General features: G+C 45.8%; 1 protein-coding gene across 1 annotated transcript; it reads left to right on the forward strand.

Moving 5' to 3' along the window:
• The first annotated feature begins 66 nt into the window (after positions 1-66).
• ZGLP1 (zinc finger GATA like protein 1) lies at positions 67-11,824 on the forward strand. The gene is made up of 6 exons (XM_072991545.2): positions 67-301; positions 2,734-3,357; positions 6,730-6,824; positions 7,710-7,803; positions 8,659-8,790; positions 10,459-11,824. The coding sequence occupies exons 1-6, from the start codon at positions 147-149 to the stop codon at positions 10,472-10,474; spliced, it is 1,116 nt and encodes a 371-aa protein (XP_072847646.2). The 5' UTR covers positions 67-146; the 3' UTR covers positions 10,475-11,824.
• Positions 11,825-18,058: the final 6,234 nt, after the last annotated feature.

Genomic DNA, 18,058 nt, shown 5'->3' on the forward strand with positions numbered 1-18,058 from the left:
GCCCAGGTGTGTCCCATTAAGGGCCCTCGCTCGCCCACTGGGCAAGCTGCCTTCGGACCTCCCCCCACCCCCTGCAACTGCAAGGGATATCTGCCGGCCCTGATCGCCGCCGCCGCCGCCGCCCTCGTTCCTTGAGATCGGTCAGGATGGAAGGGGAGCTTTTCGTGGACGGGCAACCCCCGGATTTTTCCGTGCTGCAGGAGCTGCTCTGCCCGCCCTGCCTGGAATCCGAGCCCAGCAGGAGCCCCATCCCCAATCCGAAGGGGGTCGGGCCGGAAGCCGCCGCCACCCGAGAATCCAGGTTAGGACTTGACGTTTGCTCGTGAGATCCGGGGGCGAGGGGTGGACCCCGATCAGTCTTCCCACCCTAGAGGAGGAGAGATCTGAAGCAGCCCATCTGTCTAGAATGTGGATTGACCCCCATCGCCAATAGACGGGAGAATCCGAATTAACTCTGCGTGCGCATGTTGGAAACAAATGAGGGACAGACACGAATTTAGAAGCAAGCCCCGCTAAAGCCAGTGAGGCTCACTTCCGAGTAAATATCTACAAGGTTGTGCTGCTCTTGGTCGATCTGGCGCTACCCCAAACGGATTTGCTTTAAACTACTTACTTCGGAGTAAGTCCCGTTAATCGCAGCAGGACTGACTTCTGAATCAAATTCGTTTGGGGATCGTCCCACGAGGCCTGTTTACTCAGAAATAAGTCTCAGGCTGTTTGTCTTAGACGGCCTACCCCCGAGTAAAAGATGGTTCAGGATCGTATCCTTACATAAGAACTTACCATTATAGTTTGCAATTATCCAAGGGGATAATTTCCAGGTAAGACAGCGACAGCCCGTCTCCATGCTCTAGTAGTGGATTTCAGTGCGGGTTCTGGTTCCCACCCCCAACAAAGGCCGCAAGCGGGGCGGTCCAAATGGACACCCGACCTTTTCCTGCTCTCTGATCCGATCCTCTACAGCCGGTTTGCGCGCCCTCCTTCCCAATCCGTCTTGGGCCGCCCGGCAAAAGGCGCGAGCCCTGCGCGCGCCCGGCTACTAAAGGGCCCCGCACTTCCTAGCGGGAGCCCCCGGCGGCGCGCGACGGGGGAGTGGGAGTGAGCGGGGGGGGGCGCTGAGGGCGCGGGAAAGCTCTCGGTTGCCGGCGCCTCTGCCGCGCGCGCTTGAGGGAGAAGCGCGAGGCCCAAGTGGGGGGGGGGTGTCTCGCGTTTGGGGCGGGGTCGGGCTGGCTGACCCTGGGCTGTGGAGGGACCAAGAGGGAGCAGGGCTGCCTCCGAAGCAGGAGGAGGTCGGTGGGGAGCGGAGGAAAGGACCGCCTTGGGTCTTTTTGGGGAGAGCATTTTAAATAAAATAAAGGCGGGTCAATAGCGCACGCAGTAGTGGTGAAGGCTGCCTCAGGGCACAGAGGCGCGAAAAGGAGGTGTTTTTTTTTTTTTTTTTTTTTTTTTTTTTTTTTTTTTTTTGCAGGGCCGGGGAAGAAAGCAAGCAGACTTATTCTTGGGTTGCTTCCTTAGTAGGACTGAAAGAATGCCATCCTTTGAGGATATTTTCGCCTCATTTGACGGATGCCGTAAAAGTGACTGGGAGAAAAAGGTGTTACTAGGCAGAGGCTGGCCTTCCCATTAGGCAGGGTGAGGTAGCTGATTTGGGGGTACAGCTGAAGAGCAACAGGGGATACCTGTGTGATTTGTTATTTTTACTGACAGGAATCCTGAGAAGCTCTTGTGATGGTGGTGCTTTGCTTTGCGCCTCTGGTGCCAAAGCAAGTCTCTTGACCTTGGGCTTTCCTAGAGGCGCACATCATCTGTCCCACCTCAGGGAGCGAAATGTTTGGGGGCGACCCTGCTAGAAGGCTTGCTTTGCCCCAGGTGGGTCAAGCCGAGGCAGAGATGCCCTTGATTTTAGGAGTTACTGCTAGAGGTAGAGCGGGACGGGCCCGCTAGGCTGCTCCATACGGGTGGGTTCCGTGCTGGCTTCAACAATCTAAACATTATTCTGGAAACCAGCCCTGTAAAGCTGTGAGAAGTCGGTTTCCAAAGAAAGAATGAAATTCTACCTTTTAAATAAGAACGCATTCTGCTTAAAAACAAAAGCAGAGGCTGCAGTCTCACCCCACGCCAGCCAGCGTTGCACGTTTTCACCTGTCACATTTCACCACTGACATGAGCTCAGAGTAGATTTCTCAAAATCGGGATCACCCTTCCAAGGAAACATCCACAAGGTTGTGCTATGGGCTGATCTGCGGCTGTTATCGGGATTTAGTTGAATATCGACATCCCCCACGAGTTGCTGTGACTGCGAGCATAGGATAGTTAAAGGGAGTCAGATCCACTGATTCTGTATATGCTGCATACATGCCAGATTGTGTGTCGACGTTGCTCGGTCCTTCAAGCGCCAAATTGCTTGATGTGTTCTTGTTCCCGGGATCTAAAAATCTCTGGTTCTTTATGCCGGTATTCTAAGGTGTAAAGTGTTTCTACAGAAATCAAAGGAGAAATTAAGCTTCAATATGAGCAAGGCAATTTATGAAGGGGGTGGGGTGGGGTAAATAGGTAGAAGAAGAGAGCTGAGCCCCGGCTTCGTAGGGAGTGATATCGCCGGGGGGGGGGATCCTTCTAAGCTGCCTCGACTGAAGGGCCCGATGGGTGGGGGAGGCGCGGACCCCTTCCTGCAAGCGCACCTCTCCCGATCGGACTGAAGCGCTGCCTTCTGCTTCCTTTCTCTCCCCACAGGTTTGAGTCCTTCGTTGGCATGGCTTGCTGCCTCCCGACCCCGGACAGCAAAGCCCTCAGCTTCTTGCAAGAGTCCGCCCAGCTGCTCTCGCAGCCGCGGGCCACCAGCGTGAACGCCGGGCGGCCGCCGTCGTGGCAAGCCGGCGGGGCGGCCCAGCGCCCTAAGCACAACACTGCCACAGCGCCCCGAAGCGGCAGCTCGCCCGGCGTTGCCGTGGCCTCTTTCGCCCCCCTGGACGCCCTGAGCCTCATCAGCCTCCACTGCTCCAGCCTCGAGTTAGATCCCGCCGCGCGGATCGCGCCTGCAGAGGTCGGGGGGCCCGCGCCGGCTCCCGAGGGACCCCGCCTGGCCCTCTCCAAAGACTGCGGGGGGGATCTTCCGCTGAGAGCGCCTGGCCGAAAGCCCGTGGAGGCGCCGGCGCCCTTGCCGCCCGGGACTGGCGCTCCGCGCAAGCAGGAGCCTCGGAAGTGCGGCGGGAGAGTTTCCCGAAAGCAGCCGAGACCCAGGCGGAGCTGTGAGTCCCGCGACCCGGCCTTCCAAGGCGTCACCTTCCAACTGCAGCTGAGTCTCTGCCACAGCAGCGTCCCGGGCTGCCGGCTCCTCATTCGCCACCGGTACAGCAGGTATATTAGCGGCAGGAGGCAGCAGTGGGCGCTTCAAGAAAGCCATGCCCATGCCCAGCGGGTTCCCAACCGCTCCGCCAGCAAAATCTGTTCTAGGGGATTAACGCAGCGTCTCTCTTTCCCTCTGCTCTGCCAACTTGCCTGGCACATATGTTGCCCGCTTGTTTTGTACCCTGGAGGTGGGTCAAGGCGCAACTCCGGGAGAGGGTTGGAAGCCCCTGACTCTGATCGGGGATTAAACTCTTATTTATTTATACCCCGCCCATCTAGACCAAAGTCTACTCTAGGCAGCTAACAACAATCCATAAAATAATAATAAAAAATAAAGCAATATTAATATAATTCAAGATAGCAAAAAATAGATTAGGTGATGACCGGAGGGAAGGCCTTGCCTAAAAGCTAGGTCTTAAGTTTGCTCTTAAAAGCACCCAGCCAGGGAGCCTAACAAATTTCTGAAGGCAGACTGTTCCAGAGGCGAGGGGCCACTGCAGAGAAGGCCCAGTTTCTTGTTCATTCTCTCCAGGCCTCCCTTGACGTTAAGCTCCTCAGCCACCCTTCCTGGCTAGAACAAGTGATTTGGGCAGATCTAGGTGGGAGGAGGCGTTCTGCTAGATATCGAGGTCCTAAACCCTTTAGGGTTTTATATGTCATAGTTAGTACTTTGAAATCAATGCAGAAACAAATGGGCAGCCCATCCTTGTTCCCGTCTTGGTGTCCCAGAACCCAGAAACTGCATTTAATCCTTTTTTTTAAAAAAATGTGAGGGATTACACAGAAAATGGATTATTTCAGGGCCAGCTCAAGACATTTAGCCGTCTGAAGGGAAAGACAAGAGGGTGCCCCTCTCATTACTGTGAACCAAAGTGGGCCAGCCTTGCAGCTGATCTTTCCTCAACTCCCAATGATGGGATGACCTTTTCTTGAGGGGTTGCAGGGTATGCAGAGCACCTGGTTGGCTGGAGTTGCCCGAATTGGTTTTAAGGGGGCAAGGCCCTCAAGAATGGCAGGCAGGGGCATAGAGCGCGTTGCCTACTGTGTTTTTACATCAGTTTATTTACCAGGCCAAACAAATAAATAATGTGCCATATTTTATTTATTTATTCATTTTTGTTAAATTTGGGATTTATATTCCAAAATTAATTAAAGCACAAAATAAAGGAAAGGGAAACATGTATTAATCTGTATTGAGTGAGTGACTGTAAGGTCTCTTTAAACACCTTCTCGTCTAGCACAACTATCTTAAGAGGAAAAAAAATATATGGTGCTCTTGTGGGTATGTTGGCAACAAACCCTGGTCTGGTCATTTCTTCCATACCTGTGTCAAAGATTTGCATAGTATTTGCAGTGTTTTGGGCCAGATGCTGTATTTGCAAAAGGCAGCCTGAATGTTGCTATAGGTTATGAAAAAGAAGTGCAGGTGGTCTGGAACATTCACAGACTCTCTCCTCTCTTCTTTATATGTCATTTTCACACTTGAGGAAGCAAATCTTAGGGATTTGGCAAAAATCTAGAGATTTGACATAGGAGTCGTTGTCTTCTTCTTTTTTTATCCTATGAAACCACCTGCATGTTTTAGTACACACCTAGTCTGGTGGCATAAATCTGTGGTTTGTGGCCCCAAATAAAGCCACCCTGGCACCATCCTAAGTCCTGGAATGTTTTAACCATGACAGCAGCATTTTCCGCCCCTAGTCAGAATGAGAAAGGATTATTTTTAGGACACATTTGAGACAACATTTCTGGGAGGATTCAGGTACACAGGCATTTTATTGTAATATTGCCAGATCATTTGAAAAGAGTGGGGGATTTGAGCTCCTCTGTTTTGGGGTCTGTGCACATGCAATCTAGGTTGCAGCTTCCTGCCTCTTAGCATTTTCACTCTGCTAATGGTAGGACCAAGCTAGCTGGCTCTCTCAATGGTTTAGGTATCTGGCTGTGGAGCCAGAGGTTGGGAGTTGGATTCCCCACATTGTCTCCTGGAAGAAAAGCCAGCCTGTGTGGCCTTGGGCAAGCTGCACAGTCCCAGATGTTCCTCCAGAAAAAGGGAAGAGTAAACCACTTCTGTGTATTCTCTACTTAGGAAACCGTTAAAAGGGTTGCCATAAGTCAGAATCGACTTGACGGCACATTATTATTGTTATTATTAATGGTAGGACCAGCCCTGGATTTCCTGTCACTTTGCCTAGGGGGCAACTATGCAGTCCAGCCATTTCAGGCCTACAATTCCAACCAGTCTGAGCCACCATAGCAAATGATGAAGAATAATGGGTGCTGTGGTGTGTTTTTTTTTAAACATCTAGAGGGCCTCAGTTACCCACTGCTGTTCTAGGCTTATAATGTACAAGGAAACAGTCCACAAGCCAATAGCATTAAATCAGTACAGTTCTAATTTCTGCAGATACTATTTATTTTCCTGTCTAATTTCCATCTTCCATCCTCACAAAACATGTAGCAAACAATGAAATGTTCATTTGATCTTTAACATTTTAAAATTGTTCTTATTCTGTTCTTCTTGCGGCATCTTTTGAACCAGAGGAAGTGAGGTAGGCTTGTAGAGAATGGGATATGTGCTGTAAAAGTGACTTAGAAGTGGACTGCCTTCTACTATGTTATCTTCACACCAGCACATTCCCAGCTCCATTGATTTCCTTCCAGAGACTTTGAGCCTTTTAAAAAAAATGTAAATGATTCAGGGCTTGGGTATGTTTGGCCACCCGATGTTTCGGGCTTCAATTCTCAGTAATAATGACAACTACGTATGCTTCAGCATGTCATGAAGGCCAAAGATTCCCCAGCCCTGGAGGTATGAAAAGACAGTGGAAGCAACCCCCAGATGTTCTTATTACTTGGAGGGCAGAACTTTTATTTCAAGGCAAACCATCCCGCACACCCTAAGCTTCTCTCAGGTAAGGTGAATGATGATGTTGCATCAGCAGTGATAAAGTAAGTTTCCATTATGTACTTTTTTTTAAGTTCAGAAAGTGGAACTGGAAGAGCGTCTGATGCCGCAGAATAAAGAAACTGATTGGACTAGCTATTTCACTGCTAGAGGGAGAGTGTTCACCATCCCTGAGGCTAGTTTATGGAAGGCAGAACAAATTGTGTGGCATATACACTCTGTCCCTAAAACACAGGCAAAAGTGCCAGGGAGAGGGCTCATGAGAGGCCATCAGGAGGTTGCCCCTGCTGCCCCTTTTCCAATGTCTCTCCCCTGAAGCCATTGCCTCACTCTCATTAATAGTAGGTCCAGTCCTGTCTAGGACACTTTTCTTATTTTCATGAATTGGCTAGGGTATAAAATGTAATAAAAATAGTTGGGAAATCAGATTTTTTAAAAAAATCTAAAATACTGCACATCTAATCTGTATCCAGTGGAAAACTTAGGAAAAGAAGCCGAACTCCTTCAGTAAAAGAAGAGGACAAACCGGGCACTTCTGAGGAGGAAGATGGATGTCCCTCTGCCCACAGTATGTTCAGTTTTATTAGACACTTGTAACAGTAACCAGTAAAATGTGAGTTTCTAAAGTCACAAATTTATGATGTGATCAACTCAGTTTCTCCCCCCCCCCCCGATAAGAAGGGATCCATTAGCTGCAAGAACAAAGTAAAACCATTCAATCCAAGGATCAAAACCAATAAGGCTGAGGAATATTTGATTCCAGATATTTAGCATGACTCTTACCATTGGTCATGCTGGCCGTAGCTTCACAGAGCTGATACTGCAAACATAAGGACGGTCCAAGGTTCCCCCATCCTCCTAGAACTGATTAGGCAAGGAGGTGTTCGATTGCTCTGCAGCCACCTGTACTGTCATCAACTCATGATATTGCGCTATCTATGTGATGATTTTTGAAAGCCAAGCCTGAATGTTGCCGAGATAGAGTAGGGGAAGCTCAGATATATGATTACACATTGATTAGGTAGTCATTGCCGGCTCTAGCACCGAAGAAAACTGGTGACACAGATGTTAGTGGCATGGGATTAGGATGGAAAGGCTCAGCTGCACAATATCCTGAAGTTAGTCACTGAATAACTCGTTCTTCCGCTCACTTGTTCTGGCATTTATTTTCAAAGCTACTAAATTCAACCCATTTTATTATCAAAAGTAAATGAAATGTTTGTGACAACAAGATATCTCCTAAATATCCAAACGTGCCTTCAAAAAACTAGTTGGTGGGATGAAAAGTAAGTACTGTACTTTACATTTTAGTTTAGAGATGGAAATGCAACAGACACCGGGAAGAAGCTAGAAGAGAGCGGAGGTGGGGTTGAAGATGTAATGCTTTCAGCAAATCTAATTCTTCTCAATTGTTCAGGCGTATTGTTTGACCCTATTGCCTTTTGCATTCAAGGGAATAAGCGCTGTGCTTCTTGCAAGACAAGGAAAACTCCACTGTGGAGAGATGCTGAAGATGGAACTCCCCTTTGTAACGCCTGTGGCATTCGGTATCTAGCATTATGTCACTGTTGAAATACTGTAGAATGGCTGACAAAGCAAGGCCTGAACTGAGTTTCAGGCATGATGGGGGGGGGGGGGCGCGGCGGCAGGGGAAGGATTCCAAAGGATTTGGGTAGGGCCAAAGGCAAAAGAGTAGGGCCTACTATAATAGCCGATTAAAGCCTCTGTTGTGAGAAACTAAAGCTTTAAGGGAGTCATTTCCCTCTTTTGAATGGGGTGCAAATTGGTACAAGAACTAGAAAACCACAGCAGGCTGATGGTGTTCTGGGGAAAGGAGTGTGGACTTCTGGGTCCTTCACCCCCTATGTGCATGGAGTATCCTAGGATTCATATCCTGAGAGCTCACAGTGTACACCCCATGATAGAGGTCTGTCCATCCTAAAGCATCCAAAGGGTTATGGGGAACCAGATGTAATGAGCTACTTAATTGTGGGTTACCACTGCATAGCACAAACTGCTAGAACCTCCCTGCCTTTGTATGTTGGTACCCAACATCAAAGCAAAATTGATTATAATATGTGTCACCACCACCACTAATTCTTCAGCTTTTTGTTTTTGTTGCTGGGATACTCAGCCTGCTGTGCAGAGCAAGGGGAAAATCCCTTCCTTTTCCCCCACCTGACATTCCATGCTCCTGGACAGAAAATATTGAGAGAGACTATGTCCCACTTAAATGCTACTTGGAATGAGTTATTGGATTAGCAGGCTGCTGCTACTAACACAGAGACCAGAGCAGGAGTGGGAGGTTACTTCTACTTAACATGCATCATATTATAGTGACCCAATGAATGGAACTATCAACCATATGACTTAACCAACTAAGAAGAACTCTTTTTCCCCAGGTATAAAAAGTACAGAATTCGGTGTTTTCGGTGCTGGAATATTCCAAAGCATGGTGGGAAACCCTACTCACATTGTTCCAATTGTGGAGGAAGATTGCACGTAGTCACCACCCAGCAAAAATCTGGAAAAAGGTAACTATGGATGGAACGGGGATTCTGACTTCATCCTGAGAATGTTTGCTGTGGTGGGAGAAATATTTGCTCTCAGATGAAGCTAATTTGTTGAGCCGTATCAAAGGAAGCCACCAGAGCTGGCCCAGAGTGGCAGGAGGGCAACGGGTATAATTTGTTCTGGACCAACACAAAGCAATAGCCCCCTTCTTCATCCATTTGTATACCATTTGCCCCTGCTCCATTTCTGCCCCACTGTTCACCAGCTATCCCCTACATGAAGGGGGTGCCCTTCTAGGTAGCCAAAACGGCTCCTCCTATCCTGTCAGTGCCAGGTCCCGTAAACTCTCTCAGCTGCCCCCAGAAATCGTACAATTGTAAGTACTCTACTGTATATTGTGAAAGGAATGATAAACTGTTTTATCTGAGTAGACTTTGTTCTGCCTCATGACTAAAAACAGGCGGGTAGGCAGGTGGGAGGCAAACACCTGTGGGATAAAAGTATGGCCTCTACAGCCTACATTGCCCACCTTTTTTATGTTTTCAAAACGTTTCCCACAGTACCATGTCATCTTGTTAGCCCTTTATAGCCCATAATGGCCATAATGAATCAGACCAGTCTATTCTATGATCCTCTTGTAGTTTCCCACCAGTTTAATCCTCAAGGTTTCTCCAGAGCATCCTGGAAGTTATAGGGCAGAAAAGTTCCACAAGCTGCCAATTAGATTTTTTTTTTTTTTTGCAGTAGAAGGGTGGGGGTAGGTGGCTGAAGAGAGAAGACTCTCATTTGGGTCATACCTTTATTTGGTCACTGAAAAGTTCTAAATAAGGCCAGCTTTTGAGTATTCCAGAGCTCTCTTTGAGGCACAGATATTAAAAAAAAACTCAGTGGACCAGAAAAGAAGCAATGGCTGTTGCTCTTGAAGGCAGACTGGCAGGAGAGAGAATTACAGATTCAGTGTAAAATGAAAGTCTCAGGGTTATACTGGTTTTCATTCTTTTCTCTCCCTGTAGACAATGGGAGGGCAACGTGCAGTCCTTGAACTCTGTGCAGCTGCCCCAGGTGCATTTTGTATTGCCTAGCATTATATATATATGCCTAGCATTATATATATATATATATATATAGGCCACTAAAAGGTCCAAAAGGGCTTCTTCTGGGAGGAAAAAGAGACTTATTTCTCAGTTAAGAACCTCCCGCTGTATCACTCTCTTTGGTCAAACCTTTAGCCTTGCCCCTTGAGCTACCTGCAAATGTGAAGACTTGCCCAGCTGAAATAGCCAGTCCCCCCCCCCCAGACCAAAGCTTGGCAAGGCACACAGCCTCATTCTGATTGGCCATTGGGAAATAAGCAAGGGACTCATGTGCAAGTTGATGGCATAGACATAAAGGCTTTGAATCAAGGCACACATTGAGGAACAACGCTTTATCACCTAGCTGCAAAAGCTGGTGTTTGTTTCTGTCTGTAGTTAGGTGACAGTATTGGTAATTCTCTGACAAGAGTGCCTTGTTCTTTTCATGAAACCATTGTTTCTTGGTTCATCAGAGGGAAAGAAAAGAAATACTGAATTATTCTAAGAGACTGTAGTTATGTGTGAAATGCACCAGTCACTACCAAGAGACGTCATCAATTGAAGAAAAGCCAGTGCTGGAGCAGTGCCAATGTAAGAGGTTCTTTTCTTTTCTAGATGTGCAACATCCTAAAGTTTTGCAATGAACTGGATGCCAAAACAGCTCTTGGCAAATCTGACCAACACGCCTGACTGAAGGGTCCTCAAGGACAGCAAGGTGGAGGGTTGATTTGTTTACTGACCAAGATTCATTGGATGCAGGGTTTGTCTTTTTGTTTGTTTCTTTGTGTAGCTGTTTGTTCCTTGCTGACTGCTCATCTTGTTTGAATTTGCAGTTATGCCATATGTTGGGTGTTTGTTCTTTGTGTGTGTGTGTGTGTGTGTGTGTGTGTGTGTTGAGGAGGATGAAAGAATGGAAATTGCCTGTTGTGAGAAAAAAGGTGTTTCAGTTAACATTTTTTGCCATCTGAGCAACTGGAGAGCAGACACTCTGAAATGACTTTCAAGCAAACACTCCTGCCAAAGACAGAGAAAGTCTATCAGGTTCAGTTTGACATGCATCCCGTCCCATTCTACCTTGTGCCATTCGGAGGTGCAGCCACCGTGCTAAATATGATACTTGCACTTTCCAGAAGGGAACTGAAAAAGCTAAACCAGCATTGCCCCATCTTTCCAAACTTGTGGGAGCTTGGTGCATGCGGACAAAGTTTCCTTAGCCCAGATAATCCCATCCTTTCATTTTGTTTCAAGTGGAGGAAGGGATTTATGTGATCAAGGATTTTTAAAAAGCAATTAATTATAATAACTATGTATAATTAAGCATTTTCTTGAATTCCTGACGATGTTTGTCTGTTTCTTTGCTTATCTATAAAACAGGCCAAACACAGCTCCAAATCCCATTGTTGCTGCATAATGTAAGTAAGCTGTAAGTGTGCAAGCACTGCATGCTGGCTATTGTTGTCCTCCACTTCCCCAAGTCAGGGAAGCAGTCATGTCCTTACTCCTGATGGTGCAGTCAGTGGCAAGTGATGAGGGGGAAACAACTGCTTGACTCGCCCAAATCTATGTTTTTAGCCCCAAACAGATTTTGGGTGTAATGTTTAAGCTCTGAAATATTTGGAGATTTAGTGAAAAGATTTGTTCAGGATCCTGATGAATTTGTTCAGTTAATAATAATTCTAAAAAGGCCAGAAAGGCATATATGGCAGTTAGAGTGAGTTTCGGTGCTTTCGTTAGCCTATGATTTATTTCAGAACTGCTCTCCAGCCTGAGATTCTGTTGCATACCAATGTGTGGGTTTCCTTTTGAAGTATATTTATTTTTGCAGATATTTATTTTTCAAAGGGCGGGTAGCTGTTTTCTTACTTGACAGAGAACAGCCAAAAAGAAAAGAAAATCTTCTGTCTTGTGAAACTAAATGCAACTATTTTGATTTTCTGTAACCTTTTTCCCAATTAATATACTGAATCAAGATTTTGTTCAAGATGAATGTTTTTTAAATGGTTATTTTCATAATAAAATGAGGCTATCTGACCTGCCACCTGTGCAGCCCTGGGCAAGCTGCAAGTCCTCAAAGAAGCACCAAAACAAAGTATTGATAAATCATTTTGGAGTACTTTATATCTAATTATATGAGCATTGGACGTGACTTAACAGCACATAAGGAGTGGTAGCCTAATGTCATAAAATGTCAGGAGGCCTGGGTTCAGAATCCCCATCTGAATCTGAACATCTCATGTGCCCTAACTTGCCTATTAGGGTTGCTGTCAGTCAGAAGCAACTTGAAAAGCATATAATGGCAGCAACAACAAAAAAAGTTTTAGCTCATGAAATTTCTCAGGCTTGAAAAAAAATACTTAGGAAGGAAAAGTGTCCTAGCACCATACAGATTTGTGAAGTAAAAGGAGATGTCACTTCTGGAACACCTTACACTTTTCTCGTCCATATAATATGAAAGGAATCGTGCAGAGGCCCATGATATCCTTCTGAATCTGACAGTGGAAGGAAGATTGAGAGGAAACCATTATCTCGTTCTTCCAATTTAGTATTATGCATGTTTGCTGAGAGAAACGTCCCACACAGTTCAATAGCATGTGTTTCCAGATAGATTTGCATAGGGTCATAGCTGGACAGGACCAGGGGGTTGGCTTTCATACATTGACACGACAACCTTGCCAAGACTGCACAACGTCCCTACCAAGGCTTGCTTGAGTACAAGTTGAACACTGATTCAGCTTGGAAACATGAAAAAGGGACAGGCAACATGGGCTTCTTAGTCTCTGAGATGAATGCAGTAGATGCAGGATAAAAAAAGGCAAATCATACCAGGATCCAGTTAGCCATTACTGCTGATATGCTGCCTCCTGGGAATTCAGAAGACCCATTGATCAGACTTGAGGTGTGAAGGTATTTAGGTCAAGAACATATTTCCCCAGGATATCCTACAATTGGCCATAGCAAATGCCCTGCTAGAGAGGGAATAGTCCCAAGCAGGGTGATTATCACCATCTGCCTCGCTGTTGCTCCTTTGACTGTGGAAAAGCCTGAATGGGTACTAGCCTCAGGAGTCTAACCTGACCAAATACCCCTTCTGCATTTTCCCATTCAAGACCAAATCAGGAAAGTTACTCAGTGTCCATTCATCTTAGCCGGAATAGGTTTAGACAAAATTGGAAATGTCCCCATTAAGATTCCCATTAAAAGTCTTAGACAATACTATACACTTTTTTTTTTACATTCAAACCTTTCTTGGGCTGAACATGGTGCACTCCTGCTCATTGCTGAGTATCAGCCACTTTGCTGTGCCTGAACTACAGCCTTGCTGAAATTGTAGCTAAGATGCAAAGGAAATGCTGCACATTCTCCCTAATTGATGTTCCGCAGTGAGTTTGCCCCCCTTCTCACAGGACTACATCCTACGCAAGTTATAGAACTGTGCACTCATACTCACTTCTGAAATGAAAACAGGTGCTTCATAGATTCAGAACAGTTCCACTGGTGGCTGGTGCCCCTTGTGGTTGCTGGGGTGGAAGGCTCAGCAGCCAATGGAGGGTGGAACCAGGCATTACAGGTGGAGAGCCAGCCTGAAATAATGCTAGTCTTCTGTCACCCTTTCATTCATTTGTTCATTCACTCACATAACAGGAGAGGAAGACAGGCAGAGTTCTGACATTCTGCCTGTACCAAACAGGAAGGCAACAGTGGGCTGGCTGTGGGGGTAGCCTGTGCCTGAGGAGGGGTAGCAGTGGCTCCTTTGCCATAATGGACGAGCCACCAGTGGGAAATCCTATCTTCAAAGTTGGTCTTCACCCAAAGCATGAATAATTTATATCAAATTTCTTTGCAAAAGTGATGATTGCCTCCTTCCTTTAATATATATATTAAAAGAAAAAGAAAATGGTTCTGCCATGATAAGCTTCAAAATTCAGTTACAGGTAACAATTACATTTGTTGCACTAATCTTTTGAACCCTGGGAGGCATGATTGACATGATGCGGTCTAGGAATGTGCTAACTCTGAAACTGATCTAGTAGAACTGCCAACACTTCATTAAGTCACAGAAATGAAATAAATAAGTCAATGAAACAGTACTTGAAACGGATACATGGACTCATGCAAATCTATTCCAGTTCTTTTTTCTTTTAGTTGTCCAAGGTGCTGAACCTACTTTGAAGATAGGATTCAGAACCTGAGACAGCTCCTGTGAATTCAGGCTTTGCCCTCCCTTTGGCCATGGTTATATCCTGTAAACCAGTGCTATGTTCCATTTCTTTGAAGAGTGAATTGCGTGATTGCTCCCAGCAATGCCTTCTGCATGTGACAGTAGAAGCTTAGGAGAAAAGATATATTGTTGGGTCTCTGTAGTTCTGTACTTGGGAATTACTTGCCTAAGATCATAACCAGTCCATCACCTTCTGCTCTGACCCTCTTGTTGCTGAATGCGAGATCAGTCCATAATAAGTCCCAATTGATTGCCAATCTGATTCTGGATGAAAGGGTTGACCTGGCATGCATAACAGACTGGACTGGTTGCCAATGCATAACAGAGACCTGGGTGGTACCGAGGGAGGGGGAGTTCTCCCTCAGATTTGCCCATCATGCTATTTCATCCAACATCAGGGCAGATAAGAAGGATGGGGAGGGAGTGTTTCCATTGTATTGAAAGATTTCATCAAAGTTAGCAGAATTACCACCTTGAACTATCCTGGGTTTGAGTGCCTTCGCCTGTCATTGAATTGCGGGAACAGATTCTTTCTACAACCCAGTGCTGTCCCTGCAGAGGCTTGTGGACTTTGTCTCCATTGTGATATTGACACCTGGGTGACTTCAACATACATGTGGAGACTTTGTTCGCTCATCCAGCATCAGATTTCATGGATTCTGTGATATCCATGGGGCTTGTCCCAACAGGTGAGTGGTCTCACACATGTCCAGGGTCATACACTCAATCTATTATTTCTGGCTGGTTCAGCAAGGAAGATCTCAGGGTGATTAGGTTCTTTTCACTCACCCTGTCATGGTCGGATCACCATCTGCTGAAATTTGGCCTGGCAATGCCAACCCCCCACCTCATGGGGAGATGGGGCCAATTAGAATGGTCCATCCACAGAGGCTGTTAGATCCAGTTCAATTCCAAGATGATTTGGGTGGGTTTCCAGAGAAGTTGGTTGGTGACGGTGTTGAAGCCCAAGTTGCTGAATGGGACTTGGTGGAGACTTGGACATTTGACTCCATTACACATAAAGGTCTTCTCCATCTCACTGCTCACTCCTCTTTTTGTTTTATGCAAGACCTGCAAGCCATGAAACAAGCTAGGAGAAGATTAGAGAGCATTTGGAGAAAAAGCTCCCTTGGTTACTAACAGGGCTGCAGTAAAGAAGATGTCCAGCAGGTATTGTAATACCATTCAGGCTGAGAAGAAAGCATACAACACCAGGAATATCGATGAGGTGGAGATCTGTAGGGTCTTTCCATGACCTCACCAATGCTGGACAGCATCCAGGGCCTCAACTGGATGTCATTACCTGAGGACAGTTCAAACTCCACTTTTGTATGAAGAGTGAGGCTATCCATAGGGACATTGACTCTATTGGGGCAATGAGTCACGTTGAGATGTCCAACACACCATCTTGTCTGGTTATACTGGATCAGTTTTGATCCTGATGATGCTGACAAGGTGGTTTAAGGCCACCACTCCTGGTCACATCCATGACCTTCCTTACTTCTAAAATTGACCAGGAAGGCGATGGTTGAATGGGCCATCCAGATCATGAACTCCTTTTTGAAGGAGGGACGTATGTCCTACTCCATGAAAGAGAGCACGATATGGCTCATTCTCAAAAAAGTTTTCTGACAGATGATTTAAACAACCATTGTCCTCTTGCTAACATACTGTTCATGGATAAACTGATTGAGAGAATGTTGGCATTCTTAAAGAACACTGATAGTCTGGATCCATTTCAATCAGGTTCAGGCTGTGCCATGGGACTGACAGCCCTGGTTGCCCTGCTAGATAATCTGTTATGGGAAGCTGATGGGGGAGTGTGACCCTGTTAGTACTCCTTGACCTCTAGGTGGCCTTTGAGACCATTGACCATCGTATCCTCCTGGACTGGTTGCCAAGCCTGGGATTGGGGCACAGCATTACACTGGCTTCGTTCCTATCCTTTTCCTTGCAGTTTTGACCTGGATGAGGTCTTACAGGATGAAGCTGAATCCCATCAAGATGGAGCTCATACTGTTAGTAGAGGTCTCTGATCAGTCAGGGGGACTTATGTCTGGTCTAGATGGGACCATCCTTCCCCTGAAGACGCAGATTCATAATCTGAGTGTGCTTCTGGACCTGGTCCTCTCAATGGAGAATCAGATCTCATCCATATCCAGGTCAATCTTTTTTTTTCCAGCTTAGGCAGATTGTACCCCTCCCTCCCCATCTCAACAGGAAGTCCCTAATAACACTTGGTCCATCCATTGGTAATCTTGAGGATTGACTATTACAATCCTCTGTACCAGGTTAGTCGCAGATGCATTGAACTTTGGCTATGTTTTCCCTGTGCTGGCCCATTTGCGCTGCCTTCCGGGCCAAATTCAAGATGCTGATGTTAACTTACAAAGCCCTATACGATTTAGGACCTTGCTACTTAACAGAGTGCCCCTCCCTCAGGTTGACCTCCCATTCTACCTACACACTCCGATCCTTGATGTTGTGTATGGCCACTTCAAAGAGAGGTCTGGAAATGGCCAACCAGAAACTGGGCTTTCTCTGTACTGCCCACCTGGCCATGGAACTGTCTTCTGGTGGAAGTGTGATAAGCCCCTACCCTCATTCACTTTAGGAAACAAATTAAAACTAGGCTTTTTACGTAGGCCTTTTGAAAGTGTCACTCCAACTTAATTTCATTTTTTTTTGTTTCTCCATGACAGCTGTATGTTAATTGTTACTGTTTAGTTGTTTAATCAGTTGCGTTTATTTCCATCATCCTGAGAGTTAGGTCATGTTTGCTAGATAACAGGTTTTCAATGGGCTTTATTTTTTTTTCTTATGCTTTTTGTTTCAATGTTGTTTCTATAACTGTTATTTTTGTGTAACTGCCCAAAGTACTGTAGTAGCTTGCCACTAGCTGGGTGGGGGTATACGTTTAGTAAAGAAACAAACAAATTTTGATCTCTGATTCTATATTGGGAACAATCCATAGAATGAATGGAAGGGGGCAGAGTTGCAACAAAACTAATACCATGCAATGCAGGGTAAATGCTCTTTGCAGTTTAATAATATCTTAGCATTTAAGGTGCCACGGACTATATTGTTTTTGCTGCAACAGAGTTGACATGACAGCGTTATATAAAATTCACTTTGAAAAAAACCACAGCTTCCATACTGGCTAGGAAATTAAGGAACTTAAATAAAACAGGAACTTTTCTGGACTCTCATATTAAGCAGTTACCCTGCATGACAGTTTTTTCGCTAGACATTGGCTTTTTGCGATCACTATAGTGCTTCGCAAAACAGTGATTCCTATGGGGGAATTTTGCTGGACAATGTTTGGTCCCTGCTTAGCAAACCGATTTTTGCTGAATGACGATTTTGACAGCTCCCTCCGTGCTCGCAAACAGGTGTTTTCGGGACCTAAGCTTCACAAGACAGCGATTTAAACAGCTGATCGGCGGTTCGCAAAGTGGCTTTCCTATGGCCGACCTTCGCTAGACAACGACGATTCTTCCCCATTGGAACACATTAAACAGGTTTCAATGCATTCCAATGGGGAAATGATTTTCTCTAGACAATGATTTCGCTAAACAGCGATTTCAGTGGAATTGATTATCATCATCTAGCGAGGCACCACTGTACAGATTTTGGTTATTATTTAACTAAGCCATTAATAAACAGTAACAGAGTGGTAGCATTGAGATCTTAATATAGAAGAGCTGATTAACACCTGTGATGAAAAGCCAATGCGACACAAGAAAGTTAATTTGGAATATGTTCTAGTTAAAATAAAACATTTGCTTCATTCATATGAACCCAACCTTGTTTTTTGCCCTGGGATTCCTGCAGTTTGCCTTACGATCCTCTACATTTCTCCCTCTAAATCAGATCACACCAGTGGTGTACTCATGAATCTGTAAGGTTTTTCTCTGACAAAAAAGGGAGAGTCACCCAACAAGAATTTTGCCGGAATCCCCTGTGCATGACAAAATGTCACTATTCGTTTACTTA

The sequence above is a fragment of the Pogona vitticeps genome, chromosome 2, assembly GCF_051106095.1.
Source record: "Pogona vitticeps strain Pit_001003342236 chromosome 2, PviZW2.1, whole genome shotgun sequence".
Classification (NCBI taxonomy): domain Eukaryota; kingdom Metazoa; phylum Chordata; class Lepidosauria; order Squamata; family Agamidae; genus Pogona; species Pogona vitticeps.

Bases quoted from the DNA above. Each gene is read 5' to 3' on its own strand.
- ZGLP1 (XM_072991545.2), top strand. From the start codon at position 147: ATGGAAGGGGAGCTTTTCGTGGACGGGCAACCCCCGGATTTTTCCGTG. The intron at 302-2,733 runs GTTAGGACTTGA...CTCTCCCCACAG, and splicing joins GCCGCCACCCGAGAATCCAG to GTTTGAGTCCTTCGTTGGCA. The intron at 6,825-7,709 runs GTATGTTCAGTT...TTTGCATTCAAG, and splicing joins TGGATGTCCCTCTGCCCACA to GGAATAAGCGCTGTGCTTCT.